At 33.1% G+C, this 16,816-nt stretch overlaps 1 protein-coding gene across 3 annotated transcripts in view; it reads left to right on the top strand.

Annotated features, from left to right (window-relative positions):
• Positions 1-16,816, top strand: part of LOC123549323 (b(0,+)-type amino acid transporter 1-like) — a 39,846-nt gene continuing 23,030 nt past the window's right edge. Inside the window, exon 1 of one of the 3 annotated variants that reach the window (XM_053545478.1) lies at positions 1-106. Coding sequence is in view for 1 of the 3 variants with exons in the window: in XM_053545479.1 (XP_053401454.1) it covers positions 9,870-9,871 (2 nt within the window). In the remaining 2 variants the exon portion in view is untranslated. Of the gene's footprint in view, positions 107-9,441; positions 9,872-12,604; positions 12,714-16,816 lie in introns of those variants that run through there. The other 2 variants (XM_053545479.1, XM_045337323.2) reach the window with 2 other exon arrangements.

Below are 16,816 nucleotides of genomic sequence, written 5' to 3'. Positions count from 1 at the left end.
GGTGAAATACAGTCTATATTTAAATAATGTATTACTACATTAATAACACGTATTCCGGATATATGCTGTACTAGTATTTTTTCACGGGGACTGCATGCACTAAAATGTAAGTCATTTATCTAATTTTTCTATTGTTGTTTGTTAGCTATCTATACTAATAAACTTTGATAATGTGACAGTTGACCCCAATACAATCGACACTGTTTATTTTGCAATACAGGTAAATCCAACGACTGCTTTACAATAGATCTTTGACGGATTATCTTTGAACATCCCTGGACTTATTGGACTCATCTGTCACATTATCAAAGCTTATTAGTACAATATTTAACAAAAACGTATGGGGTATTATATAAATTTATCCACTGAAGCATACTAAAATATTGATAAATCAACTTAGTTTAACAGATTTGCATGAAAGTCTAGTTTCAATTTCAGTAGTATTAATTTCTTTGATCATTGAATTATCGTGTTATTCAAAAAGAGAGAAAGAATGGATGATTTTAAAGAAATAAAACGCTCAGTCATTTTTCATTCACTCATATACATAACGATGAAATGAAATAACTATTTTTATATTACCTAGTAGATCTGTCTTTAACATTTTTATTTGATTTTATAATATTTTGTTTCGTCATATCAATTGATTAAAGTAATATATAAACTAATTATTTTAAATCCTAGTTGATATTTGGGTGCCATTTTATAAATTATGAGTCATAAATGATTTATCACGTTCTTGCATATGTGCGAGCGTGCGTACGTGCGAGAGCATGTGCGTGCGTGCGCAGGGTTTGTAATAAGGTATTGCATGTTTTGCTACCTATTGCCATGTTTTTCATCGTATAGTTTTATAGTGTTTCATCATTCCGTATAAAAACGTCTCGAAATACATTCGAAATAACGGAAAAATCAACAAAAAACAATTGTCAAATACTTTTAATTCCTTAACTTTTTTCTTGTTTGAAAATATCAAAGCCAGTAATAAGTTCTTTCTTGACTACTAGTAATCATTTTCAAGAACATACTCACAGAAAGAAACTTACTGCATACGTCATGTCATCGAGATAAAAAATAACATTCAGTGGTTATACAATTTTTGATCAATGCGTGCGTGGCTAGAGATCAAATAGTAATCGTTTGAATGAATATACAAATTTTTTTTCCTCCAAGAAATAAAAGCTGGGCGCAGTAGACCATTTGTCAAACATGTGCGTTTGCTTTATACTTTCACCCTGGGAACATCAGATGCGAGATTTTGCAAATCCATGAGTGAAAATTAAATGTATGGTGTTCATGATTGAAATACTTTGAATTTATGTTTTTGACTACACTTTACTTGTTCCACATATCAGATATTTCATATAATTCACTATAAGGTATAATAAGGTTTTATAACCCAGTTTGGCATTGGGTTCAAAACACTAGGGTTTAATGTTACACTGAGACAACTTCATAGGTCATATGACGACTTTCCAGCTTTTGATTGTAAAAGAAGACCCCAGTTGCCCATTCGGGCAATATTTCATTATGGGCCAGCACCTAGGTAGAACCACCGACTTGTTGCAAGGCTTCCTTGGGACCAAAGCAGAAAGAGATAAACGTGTTCTTAAATACGGGAAAATAACTCACCATTAAGTATTGAAAGTTAGTTTTCTTTATTAACATATAAAATGTAAAACGGTACAATCAAATAGTTTGATTTAATCATATTTTATTGCTTCTGAACACATAGCACACAGCACATATATATAATAAGTAACAAAAGCAAATGGGTTGGGCTACAAGTTATCACAACATTAGAAGTCAGCCCTTCCCAAGTGCGTAACATTAATAGCAAATGAAAAATGAACGAGTGTATTAGTTAAATGTAGCATTCCTTAAAGATATTGTGATATAGAAATGATAGTAATAATAATTACAATGATAAGAAGAAGAAGAAGATGATGATGAAGGGAAATAATTATGATGATCATATCATTGATAGTAACAAAATGATAACAATAATAGTAATTATGATAATAATAACACGATGATAATTAATAAGTTTTAAAACTAGTCAAGTTATGGTTGTAATCATGATAGATACGTTAATGAAGAAAAGAAACAAATATGCTGCTCCATATCCTAAGTGTCTACCCAGTAATCACAAACTTCCTGTCCCAAAGTAACGTAAAAATGACAAGAGGACATAAGAAATACATTATGTACTGTCGAAACGTCTTGTGTGTTTGATATACATATAGTTTTGAACTTCGATGAAAAGAGTAGACTAGTATTATCTTCTATAGAAGTATTATCATTGCCGTATAATAGCTTATTGATACTTAGTGGATGAAATGATCTTGTTTTAGAAAAAAGTTATCTTCTTTGATGTGAAAAACGAGTGCGTTTAAAGAAGTAGTGTTCTGCATCTTCCGTTTCTGATCGCAGTCGCACTTTGGATTTTCTCTGATGTGATTATTAAACAAGTCGGCGTTTAGATTACTGCACTTGTTTCGTATCCTAGCGTGAAACACAGAGTATCGTCTGTCACCGATTAAGTAAAAAGTAGGGAATTGTGGAGGTTTGAAAATTTCTTTAAGTTTACTTTTGAAAGCCGAAAGAGTTGGTAGCTGACGGGTTTCAATGTTCAGATCATTCCATAACTTTATTGCAGAAGTATTAGTAGACTGAGAGTAAACTTCAATACGCCTGGCTAAAATTTCAAAATCGGCGTTGTTTCTTAAATTGTACTGGTTTAAGTCATTTCCTGTCGATGGAAATAAATCTAGTAAATATGTTGAGAGATCATCCTTTTTTCCTTTGTATACTAAAATTAATTTTTATATTTTTCTAAGGTCAGAAAGAGAAACCCAACCAATTTCGTTAAGAAGTCTTTCTATTGATACTGAACGCGTTAGTCCAGTAACAATACGCGCTGCTTCAAGTTGGATCTTTTCTAATTGATCTTTTTCGTAATTCGCACACTTATTCCAAACAACAGAGGCATATTCTAGGACTGGTCTCAAATAAGCTAAATATTTTTTATTTAAGGTGTGCCTTCTAAGTTTAAATGCCTCGAAAGATTCCCACAATCAATTAGTGCATCTTAATAAATTTAATTAGAAATATCTAAATTCTTTTATTAAGACTTACAGGAGTATTATTGTAATCCATTCATATGTCAAATCAATGACATAACACGCAATCACATTGAAGGTTAAATTGGTTTTGTTGCAATTATTATCTATTATTGCGTTTACGGCCTAAGCATGCGGCTAAAGTTTAAACGCTTTTGAATGAATAAATAAAGTATTTACGATCTTTATACTTCGTTGTATGCAAATACCATATTTGGCAAGTCAACTTTTAAAAGGGTCGTCCAAAATGCAGTCCTGAAATACAACTGAATTGTTTTCCACACCAGAAGAAGTAGGCCTATCATGACATTTTGTTATGGAAATGAAAAACTAAAGGTTCAGAAGTTAGATTCACGGGAGTTTGGTGGGAGACTATCCCAAAGAGATAAGCGATGCACGGAAAGTGTTTTGTTGAAGGACATCTAAAGAAGTATGAGTAGTATTTCAGTCTGCTTTGGATACAGATTGTCTTTCGATACAGACTGTCTTTCGCTTGGTTTTGTGCTTCAAAGGTTCAGATGTGCCATTATTCCCCAAACGGAATGGTCAATGAACGCACGTACAGGTGAGTCCTCTGGCACACTGTGCATAGACACTAAGTCTTGTAATTCTAAGAGCACTCCTAAGGAACCAGTTTCTGTACTGATCCACCACTTAGTGACCTTGACATTCAGGACACCGAAGCATGTCCTTCATGCGCTTCAGTTACCCTAAAGTTTTTACACTCATCCAGAATAACAGCCAGTATTATAAATAACTCAGTGTCGTCAGTTAATGTAACCCAATTTTCGAAGCTTTCCGTGATCAAAATAAATTATATTCAGAATATCCGTAAAATCTGGGTGGGGTCGGGGATAGCGATGACACTTCCTATGGACCAATACTAATTAGATACTTGGGCCGGTGACGGTTGGGACTGACCAGCGACAGTACCGCTCTAAGGTTTATACAAAATGTATTTTAAATACCCCGCGAGTTAAACTGTAGCCAAGCACTTTACATATATTGCCTTTAGTCCGGTCGATACGGGGATTTATCAACCTTATAGGGTATTGACTGAGGGCACACGTCGATAGATCTTCATATCGATCGAACCTAAACGGTTGAAACTGTTTTTTTTTTTTTTTAGTAAATTCAACTAATTGAGGGAAGTGCTTACAAATCAAAACATTTGCAACGGTAAATCATTTGCCTGTGTTTTGGTTTTAAGTTATATACGAAATTTTTAGGACGTCAAATTGTAGGGACGGTCATTACGCATATTTGTCAACCCAAGAGCTAATACGACTTTTACGACCAATGGAACGGTTTACCAATAGAGATTAAACATCAGTGCTAATTGATTCAGCTTAAGCAATCGTAAAAAGTGTACTTTATCAAATGACATAACCACTGCCCCTGAAGCAAAAAACAAAAAAAAAAAAACAAAAAAAAAACAACATTCTGTCATCAAAGTAGGAAGTCCTCATGTCCGTAAGTGATGCAATAAAAATAGACCATCTGTCTATTATGTTTAGAATAATATCTATATGCCTGCATTTTATGGACAACCCCTGCCTTTTCCTTTACGAGACACTTTAACCAAATAAAGTGTTTACCTTTAGAGGATTTCGTGACCTAATATGGCACGTTTATTTGTCATGCGCATACAGAATGAATTAAAAAGTAGCTCAAAATATATGCCGGTTTAGTAATTGTAATCTTACATACGAAGGTAGTAAATAAGAACAGTTTGATTGAAATTTGTCATTTTTTACTTAAATAATGAATATGGTACCATAATGAACATAAAACTAAAATATTACATGTGACTAGCTTTTCAAAAGAAGACATATATCATTCATTACATATGTATGAGCAAAGGTGGGGATCTAACTTTAATGCCAAACACGAACAATGGATAACAATTTCCGAAGAGCTAAAAGCAAGTCAAATATTGTATGTAGAAATCAAGTCTTAAAAATTCACGATTGAATATAATGCGTTTACCAGGGTTGGGGAGGGGTATTCGCCGCAAACAAAGGAATACGTTTTTGAGCGTAGACATAGATGTTGACTATAACTAATATGAAAGCCTTACAATTCCAGACTTACAATTTCTTGGAAAAACAACAACAAAAAACAAAGCAAAAAACAACAACAACAACAACAAACAAACTAACAACAAATACCCTTCCAGGCTTACATAAAACTATCTGTTTTAAAGTAAATATATATTTATGCAAGCTCCCTGGCAACCTCACTTCGTTATCTCTGTTTGATGGTATTAAACAAGTTAAGACCTGAGTTTCATTGAAAGAGGACAAAGAGGAAAGAGGACAGAACAAACAAATAAAGGAACATTGTGGGTCACTCACATGAGACGTTCAGTTGTACTGGCAAGTATACACTTGTTAACTGAACAAAAACATATTCTGATCTTTGTACAGATTCTGGTCGAAAGTGAACAATATTGCTTTTTTATATTAACAGACATGCCAAAGAAAGTTTCTGTCAACCGAATCGAACGCTTTTCGAAAGCACAGAAGGTTGATGTTTTACTTTTCTTTCGCGTTTCAATGACATTTGTGAGACTGGATATATGATCAACAGTGATGCGCATTTTGCGGAAACCATATTGCTCTTCAACAATGAGATCATTATCATCTGTCCATTTTACAATTCTTTCATTAAGAGTACTTCTATATATTTTATACATGGTAGAGGCTAATGTTATACCACGATATGACATATGATCCCTTTTGTCTTTATTGCCAGGCTTTGGTATAGGGTTTATAATACTCTTAGACAAAGTGGTAGGTACCTGTCTAGTTTCAAAACAGACAATAAATAAACTATGTAAAACAATTACAGATGCATCATTCTACAAAACTGCTGATGGAATTTGGTCTACACCAGCAACTTTATTTACTTTAGCTCCTTCAAAAGCTTTAGCAACGTCAAAAATATTAATATTTGTATCATGATTTAAAGCTATTGTGTTTGAAGGCAGTGCATCTGAACTAGGCTCAACAGCGGCAGTGTTGAGCAACTTAGGACTGTAATACTGTTGAAAAACGGCGTTAAACAAAAAAACAAAAACAAAAAACAAAAACAAACAAATACAAAAATCATGTTTCCATTTATTAATGGAACTGTTTTGAGATCCTCTGAAATGCTACCATCATCAAGCAATACTTGCATCGGAATAGATTTATTACTCTCAGACACAATTCCAACCTTACCAATATTTTTCCAGAACAGAGTTTGATCATTTTGCAAATTAAACAGCATATTACTTTGTGTCTTATACCAATATAACCTCTTGCTTCGTTGCACCTCTCTGTCAAACAATTTCCTACTAGCAACATAATCTTGCTTTAATGTGACTTTTAAGATAAATATCATTTCAAAACTCAGTCGGAATTTCAGTAGTAAAATCAAAGCACTGAAGTACTGAAGGTACGATTTTCTTGTTGGTCTGAGGGAAATTTTATATTCGATTATTGCCCTTGACTAAGTTTAAGCCCCCTGCTAATGACTCGCCGACTTCCAAAGGGCTATTAAAATGTAATATAAATCATGTATTGCCATTATCGATGTTGATGCTTGCCGTTTGATCTCAAACGTTATCAGTTCTTACCACGTGGTGGACTCTTAATTGTTTTTATTTATTTTATGTTAGATATAGAGCCTGGAGTGTACCGTTCCAGACGAGTTCATATATCCTTGAACTGAATTTATGATACACAGCAAGTTATGTTTTGATTCTCGTTGCCGGAGCACATTATAATTCGACGCCGCCGCCTCGAGTATATGGGATACACTTTTATTTTGGACCATGTAAATATGGTAATGAATAGTTTCGAAACGATAAACAGAACACAGTGAATAGTGTGTTTAAGGACCCACGATATTGCACAAGAGATTGTAGTGAATAACAAAAAATGGCATAAAGAAAACATCAAAAATGTAGGTAATGCAAATTATTATGTGATATAAAACAATGTTTTTGTCATTCCTGTCCTAATTTGTAGAGCAGAAATATTTTTTATTTAAACATTCGTCAAACTGTTGATCCGATTTATTGATAAGGGAGGTTACTCTAAGTAAAATTTTCCGAAAAAGCAATGTTTTCCAAATATCCAATGAAATTGTATGAAATGACATTACCAGATCCCGTGAAACTTTATCAGTGAATAGAAAACTGTCTATTTTTAGAATGACCTGATAACAACCAAGTTTATAGTTAAAGGATTCGGACAAACACTGAGAGAGATGTATGTTGTTTATATCAAAGAGCTATATATAAACTCAATGGATGGTGTGATGATTGTATAATGTTATACATATTTTTACTGTAAATGTCCTAGACTTTGGTTGACTGAATTACAGAAAGTATTTATTTTAACTGATGTTATTATTATTATAAGTTAACATGCAGTAAACTGTTTTCACTCGAATTAGCTCCTGTTAGTTAAATTATCATATTAATGTTGAAATTTACATTGACTGAGAGCTATGCCATTAATAATAAGAAACAATATTTCGGGAAAGTTTGAATAAAATCAATATACACATTGTTCTGTATTATGATTGGTGAAAGTAAACAAAAATTGGAAAATAAAGCGCCTTAGATTGAAACCTATATCAATCCAAAAGAAAACACAAGGATGGAAGTTACATAATGTGATCTGTCAGAATTAAACAATTTTCCTTTATTTTGAGAACCAGAGTTGGGGGATCATGCACAACTTTCTTAATTTCAGCGTTTCCTCCTTTCCAAACAAACTGCATTTATGTGAAATTTCATACACATGCACCTGCATATATGAACTTTCCACAGGTGCTGACTTTAGATGGTGAAACAATTAATTTCATTTTGCATGTAAAGGGATCACCTTCTCGAAATGTCAAGGTCATTGCAGGTAGAGGATTTGTATTGCATGGTAAAACTTCTTTATCATGTTTATTCTTGACTGTATCTAACAGTTTATATCATATATTGTGTTGCTAATGTTGATAATTTGTAACCAGTCAGTCTTATACAGTAACAATTGAGGTAATTCCTCATATTGCAGTAAATGTACTTCAGACACAACACTTGGCGGCGTCTTTGATGATTGCATCAATTAATTTTCTTGTATGAGTTTTGTACTGTTCGTTCAATTGTGAGAGTGCAGCTTTAAAAGTTTTCACCATAAACTTTGAAAGTTCTAGGGTGGGGTGGGTCCTGACCACCCCCGCTGAATCTTCTATTAAAAATATAACTAATAATGCGCATTTGTTATGAATGAAACTGTGCTCGGAACCAGTGTTTGTTTGATGAACTATTTATAGACCGAAGTCATAAGTTACAAGTGGTCGTTCCATTTAAACAACATAAACATTATCTAAGTGTTTCAATAAAAATTTAATCCGATGTGTTGTATTTGTTGTTAAATACGTCTTACAGTTTGCATGATTTATTAGCTTTATCTCTGCATATTACACAGTGTGTGTAATTATGTCATTGAGGTTTACCTTACCAAAGACGAAAAAAATCCATTAATACGGAAATTTCATTCATAGGTGGCGAATTAATTTACCTTCATTATGTAATATTTTCTAATGTTATCTGAAAGGGTAAAGAGAGCTGCATGACATAATAATTTACAGAATCACGTAGAAATTATATTTTTCTATGCATTTTGGACAGCTATACATATTTATATGCCATATACATGTTATTACTATTCTGCGGAAATGTTAGGACTATTTCAGGGGCGATTGTTTACTGTTGCTTGCAGGCATATGGTACTAAGAGAATCTGAACCGTATTGTTCACTCTGGGGCTAATCGCCCCAAATATAGTAAAATATTTTCGCAGTTCATGGTAACATAACATTACTTCATCGGTAATATATTCATTACGTCCATTTAAACTCTCACCATGACTACACGGTCCGAAAATTTTGATTACATGAGATGTATAATAAAATGTTGGACGGGGTTCTTCTCCAACTATATGGAAAAAATACAATACTTAACGTCGAATAGTGAAAAGAAAATCATATTCTTTACTTTATGCATTTTATTGTATTGGATATATCATTATATACCGACATTGAAAGTTTCAACCTATTTCTAGAAATATAGTACTTTTTATATCTCGTCTCTTTTAATGACAATAATGTTTCGCTCAATAGATTAACATTTTACATTTCTATAGTTTGTGTTTTACATTGACATGTGTCAGTTGTTCAAATAAGTCAGTAAAGTATACTGAAGTTTTCTTTTTTTTTCTTTTGTAATGACAACATTGTATCGTTCAATTGATTGATTAACTTTTTTCTTTCAACAGTTTATTCTTTTAAAAAATATCGTATGTTTTTATCTAACAACATAGGAGATAACTTGACAATATATTCACGGTTTAAACGAACGTATAACATAAACAAGTTTTCAAGTTTCATGAGAATTGAAAAGTCAAGGTCTTTATGAACATCTGACAAAAACTATAATAAAATTACCGCATATTTTACAAGATACATTTATAGTTAACTATTCGTCTTACTATATTTAACGTACTGAACTGAAAACACTGTAAAAAGTATATTAAAGAAAATTATTCTACGAGGCATTAATATTTCATAAAGCTTAATGCTAGGACGGAGAAATATAGTCAGTATTTACTACATTATACAGTATACCAAAATAATAAGGGTATGTTAATTTAATGATCCGGATATAAGTTGTAAGTGTCACGGGGCCTGCACGCACTAAAATATAAGTCATTTATCTATTATTTTATTGTTGTTTTGTAAGCTATCTATACAATGATTTGAATAAAAAAGTATTATATTATATTATATTATATATTTATACCCTGATACATACAAAAGTATTGCTTTATATAGACAAATCTATTTATTTTAACAGATTCGCATCTAAGGGAGTTTTTTTTCAATTTCAGTAGTGGTATTAATTTGTTTTGATCATTGATTTATTGTGATATACAAAAGGAGAGAATGAATGAATGATTTTAAAGAAATAAAACGCTCAGTCATCTTACATTCATTCATATACAATGAACTATTTTTTTTATATGACCTGGTAGATCAGTCTTTAACATTTTAATTTGATTTTACAATATATCTTATTTCGTCATATCAGTTGATTAAAGTAATATATAAACTAATTATTTATAAATACTAGTATTATTTGATACTGGTTAGCCATTTTATGATTTATGTGTCAGAACTGATGTAATACTTGCTGGCGAATGTGCGAGCATGCGCATATGCGTGTGAATGCGCGAGCGTGCAGGGTTTGTAATAAGGTATTGCATGTTTTACTGCCTACTGCCATGTTTTTTAGCTCTAATAGTTTTAAGTGTTTCTTCATGCCATATAAATAATTCTCGAAATACACTCAAAATAACTGAAAAATCAACAAAACACAATTGTCAAATAGTTTTAATTCCTTAACTATTTTCTTGTTTGAAAATGTCAAAGCCAGTAATAAATTCTTTCTCTTTCTTGACTACTAGTAATCATTTTCAAGATAATACTCACAGAAAGAAACTTCTTGCATATGCCCAAAACTTTCAGCATGTCATTAGATAAAAAAATATCATTTAGTGATTATACTTGATTAATAGTTTTGATCAATGCGTGTGACTAGAGATCAAATAGTAACCGCTTGAATGTACATACAAGTATTGTTTTCAAGAAATAAAAGTTGAGTGTAGTAGCCCAGCCTACTGTCAAAAATGTACGTTTACTTCATATTAGGTTTAAAATATCTTTCACCTGGGAAATCAAGTGCGATATTTGCGCGACTCGCAAATCCATGAGTGAAAATTAAATGTATGGTGTTCATGATTAAAATATTTGAACTTTCATGTAAAGAACATTTCTTTAATTTCATATTTTAGCATATCAGATATTTCGTACATACTAATATTTCAATAATTCACTAAAACACGTTGGAAGCTATTATAACCCAGTTTGGAATTGGGTTCAAAACATTAGGGTGGGTGCAACGTTACACTGACACAACTTAGGGTCATATAGGGACTTCCCAGTTTTTATTTGTGATAGAAGACCCAAGGTGCCAATCTGGGCACTGTCTTATCATGGGCGGGTACCTGTGTAGAACCACTGTCTTCCTGTAAGTTGCACGGCTTCCTTGGGATCAACGCAGAAAGAAATCACGTGTTGTTAAACACGGGAGGATGATTCACTTTAATATAAATATTGAAAATTAGTTTTCTTTATCTATATATAAAATGTAAAACAGTACACTCAATATCAGCTCAAAATAGTACATCTAAATTCAAATAATTAAAAATCTCTTTTCTAAAGGCTTACAGATGATACAACATGAATTTTGCACAGTCAGATGCATTCATATGTCAATCAACGCAAACAGATATAGATTAAAATGGATTTCATTCGATGTTTTTGCTGTAGTTTCTATAAAATGTTTTTGTTTTTTATTATTATTATTAAAATCTATTTTTGCGCTCACCGCCTAATCGGCTAAAGTTTCAATGCCTTTGAATGAATGAATGAATGAATGAATAAAGTTATAATACAATCTTTATACTTCGTTGTATACAAATACCATATTTGGTAAGTTAAGATTTTAAAAGGGTCGTTCAAAATGCAATTTCTAAAGTACAACTTATTGTTTTCTAAACCAGGCATAGGCATAGCATGGCCTTTTGTCATATATGTACAAACTTAAACGTGCAGAGGTTGTATCAAAGAGATAATTAAGTGATGTACGAAAAGTGTTTTGTTCAAACTGAAAGAACACCCGAAAGAAGTATAGAATACTATTTCTGTCTGCTTTGGATATAAAAAGACATACTGAATGTATTGTCGTTTGCATGATTCAATTTCGTCCGTAGTATAGATATTCCGCTATCCAGAAACGGAAATGATCAATGAACGCCTTAAGACAGCTCAAAAGAATGAGCAGGCACGTACAAGTGAGAGCATTGGCACACAGGTCATGGATACATATCATTCCAACAGCACTCCCGTGGAACCAGTTCCTATACTGATCCACAACTCAGTGACCCCTAACATTCCTCACAACGAAGCATATCCTTGATACGCGTCCGTTACCCTTATGTTTTTTAAACTCATTCAGCTTAAGCGCCAGTATTTTTATGACGTCAAACTGTTTGGACGGTCAGAACGCATGATTTCTCCGCCAAAGAGCCAATTTGACTTTTAAGACCAGTTGAAAGAACTTACAATAAAGATTAAATAATAATGTCAATTAACATAGCTTAAGTAATCGTTAAACCTGTACTTCACCAAATGACATAACCACGGCCCCTGAAAAATCAAACAATAAAGCTGATGTAATTCTTTTTAACAAAGGCAAAGGGTTATTCTTAGACCGTCTCTCCATTTACGTCTAGAAAAATATTGATTTGCACGAACGTTTTGAACACCCCCTGCCTCTTCCTTTACGGGACATTTTAACCAAATAAAGCATTTACCTTTAGAGGATTTCGTGACCTAATATGGCACGTTTATTTGTCATGCGCATATAGCATGACGTGAAAAACAGTTCAAAATTTATGTGGGATAGATATTGTGATCTTACAAGGTAGTAAAGTTTTGAATTTCATTACTACGTATTTATCTATTGTTCTCTTTTTTTTTAACTTTTTTATCTATTGTTCACTTAAAAAAAAATTCACGCCTTGCACTTTACAAATGAAAAAAATCTCATGATTTTAAAAAAATATTGTACGTTTTATTTCGAAAAAGTTGTTCTTATGAATTGGAAGAATAATTCCCATTCTGCAGGTCGATAAATTTATCTTGAAAAATATAGCATCGACATACTATGCGTTTTTTACAATTGCATGTTAAGGTATAATTTTTTTCACTCATTTATTATCTACTATTCCATTCACAAGCAAGGTAGGAACAACAACATCTGCGAAGTATGCTATAGTGTGAGAAATATACTTAGCTAGCTTGAATTACTTATCCAGTGCAATATTTTATGGGATGGGTATACATTTCACTGCTTATAGACTTTGCGACGGAGTATATTAGAATTTGATTTTCATGGGGATGTTACTAACAAACTTCGTAACATTCTCTGGCATAGCCATTTCTGACTTTTCTTTACCAAAATGATCAAACATTTTAGTGGAAGAGGCTTTGACTTTAATGCTTTGAGGTACGTGGCATGTTAGGGTTTGTGTGTATGTTCGGGTTTAACGTCTTTTTCAACAATTTTTCAGTCATATAAATGACGGTGTCTACTTGTAGCAGTGAGCACAATGCCCAACTTTATATTGCTGCCTCACTGGAATATCACGCCGTAGACACGTGGCATGATATCCCACCCAGTCACATTATACTGATACCGGGCTGACCAGTCCTAGCACTATCCTCTTAATGCTGACCGCCAAGCGAGGAAGCTGCTAGTACCATTTTTTTCTTTGGTATGACGCGGCCAGGGATCGAACCCACGACCTCCCGCTCTCGGAGCGGACGCTCTACCACTAGGCTACCGAGGCGGTTTATGTTAGGGTGTTTGGTAATTACAATTTCCGCTTTGATAATATGATGACGGGATACTCAGTAATCCAAATAATACCATTATCTTTGAAAACTCTGTTTCCATGACAATGAGCTCTTAAATCCCCAATTTAGGGACGGGTTAGTTTGATAATATTCACCCGTCTTGCTCTGTCATGTCCTAAAGTTTGTTGTTTTAGTACTTAGTATTCCACCGGATTTGGTTTCCTTTTTGATAATGCGATGACGGAATAGATGGGAGAGAATTAGACCTTAAATTCCCCGCATTGTATGGCCTGGTTTTAGAATACATATGCACCTTTTGCAAGACAAAGTCTCAATTGTACCATGAACCCAGACAAAGGCACAGGTTACAATGGTAGCAATACAGTGTTGAGATAAATCCTACAAAGTGCCAATAAAATATGAACATCTGCAGAATATTCAAAGTACGTTGGTATCAAGGTAGTAGACCCAATCTGACAATCGGCAATTTCCGTTTGTTTTCGTATTCTCCGTATGGGTTCTCGGCAACATCCGGTTGTTATGAAAATGATTTTCTTTCATGACAGAAGGATCCTGAAATGACATACGGAGGCTAGGTTATCGCCGATTATCAAAACAAGTCCATTACCTTAGTATTATTATAGTTAAGATCGTATTCTAATATGCTTGTTTCTGTTAAAACACGCTTACACTTTAATGACGTCACGTTAACGCGCGATGACGTCAGTGTCTTTGTTGCGACCAAGAAACAGCGCTACTATTAATACTGTTTCAGATAAAGGGCATATGCCCTCGTGAAATTATTCCAAGTACGTTCAACCGATTTTCACGTATTAATTACGTTAAAACACGGTTTTTAGCTCGACTATTCAAAGAATAGACAGAGCTATTGGACGCAACTATGCGTCGGCGTCCGCGTCCCGATTTGGTTAAGTTTTTGTATGTAAGCTGGTATCTCAGTAACCACTTGTGGGAATGGATTGAAACTTCACACACTTATTCACTGTGATAAACTGACTTACACTGCACAGGTTCCATAACTCTATTTTGCTTTTATTCCAAAATTTTGCCCCTTTTTCGACTTAGATTGAAACTTCACACACTTGTTCGCTGTGATGCTTTGACATGCAGTGCACAGGTACCATAACTGTACTTGCATTTTTACAAAATTATATCCCTTTTTTCGACTTAGCAGTTGTTTTTGTTAAGTTTTTGTATGTAACCCACAAATTGGAATGGATGAAAACTTCACACAATTGTCCATTGTCATACGCTGATATGCATTGTACAGGTTCCATAACCCCTGTTTTGCAGTTTTACAAAATTATGCCTCTTTTTGGATTTTAATATTCACACAAGGCTGTTGAATAGTCGAGCGTTGCTGGCCTCCGACAGCTCTTGCTCTCTACATTATTTCTTAACTATGACATATTTTGATTCTAGGACGAAAGTGTGTAACAGTCCGCATTTTGTTTCACAGCCATTAAATCTCGCTGTAATATTCAATAGCTTATGGATGATCATAGATATATTTTGTGAACATGTTGTGTAGAGTTTATTGAAAACTTGATAAGAATTAATTTGACATATACGCGCTCGTAAGTTAATTTAAAATCGATAATATTTGACCAGTTTTATTAAGACCATGCGAACTGCACGGTATCAAGTTTTGGAAATTCGAAGAACCCTGTACAATATTTTGACAAATACTTCCTTCTTGAACCTATTTTATTTTACACTTTTCACTGCAAAGATAGACCCTAAAATTTTCAATGATAGAAAAATATTAAGTAAAGTCTAGTAATTGATTTCTAAGTTCTTGCAATAACCAAAAATAATTTTACAAATGTGAAATTTATGATAGTTATGTTAATATTAATAACAGAAGTTTTAATAGAAGTTTCTACAAAGAATGACAACTCTTGCCTTAGTCCAGTACCTTTATCAAGCAGAGATATCTATTAGTTTACTTCCCTTGCAATTGCACAATTTAAGACACAATATTATACCGTTTTGCACAACACAAACATTTAGGATTTATTCATATGTGTTTGATTTATCCTTTAAAACCTGCTTCATATGGTTTTGTTAGCTCACTTATGGTAAAACATAAACTTTTATCAAGCCGATAATAAAATGAAATGCCATTAAGTATTTTATAGTGCAGATAATACAGTTTTGCTTGTATCAAAATGTCACAAAAGAAGCACTTTTTTTGTAATACCGGTAGGGTTAGTAAAGGTGTAATGATATTGATCTCTAATTCTTATGCAAAGAACATCTCAGTGAAATACTGGAATATATTAGTAAAATATAGATCTCATTAATATATTCATTGTTTCAAACATTGAAAACATCATTTTTATTGCGAAAGAAAATGAATAATAAATTGTCGGAAATTGTTTGCAATATTTATATATATATTAACCTACATGAGCGTAAAGTACGCCCGCCGTAATTATTAAGTGTGAAAAAAATCTGGAAACTCAAGAATTATATTGTTAAGTTTTCATCATAGACATCGTGACGTCACAGCACTGTGACGTCATGACTTTATGCAGCATGGGTAAAATGGGTAAAGTTTGGTTAAAACCCCCTGGGAATCATGAAATTAAAAGAAAATATGTTTGTTTTACATGTAAGACTGAACTATATTTTATTCTTGAACACACCATAATTTACATTTTTACTCATGTTTACATCACTCGTGAAAATATCGCATAAGATTGTTGTGTTCACTCAGTGAAATATATTTGGATCTTAAACTGAAACGAACAAATATCCTCCATATAATCCACGTGTTAAGAATTTCTAATAGATTGACATGGCTATGACATACCTTGCACGTAAACTGCATATCGCTTGTGATAAACACCTTAGCCAAGATTGTCACTGACATTAGAAATACGGAATCTGACGTTATCTGACGTCATTCTTCGTTAACACGTATTTACTGCAAGCGGTCCATAAAGAACATAATATTGCAAATCACTGTTACTGTATCCGAAAAAAGATGTTGCCAAAGGACAAATGGTTTAAGTCTGTAATTACAAAATGCAGTTCATAACATTTTGGGACACATTAACATGCTTTCGATATTTTGTTAAACTAAGCAGTATTAAATTTTCTGAAGCAAGTAGCAAAGTTAGATTAGTTAGTAAGTCTGTC

The sequence above is a fragment of the Mercenaria mercenaria genome, chromosome 6 (assembly GCF_021730395.1).
Source record: "Mercenaria mercenaria strain notata chromosome 6, MADL_Memer_1, whole genome shotgun sequence".
Taxonomy (NCBI): Eukaryota; Metazoa; Mollusca; class Bivalvia; order Venerida; family Veneridae; genus Mercenaria; species Mercenaria mercenaria.
This window is presented reverse-complemented; position numbering and strand designations above follow the sequence as displayed.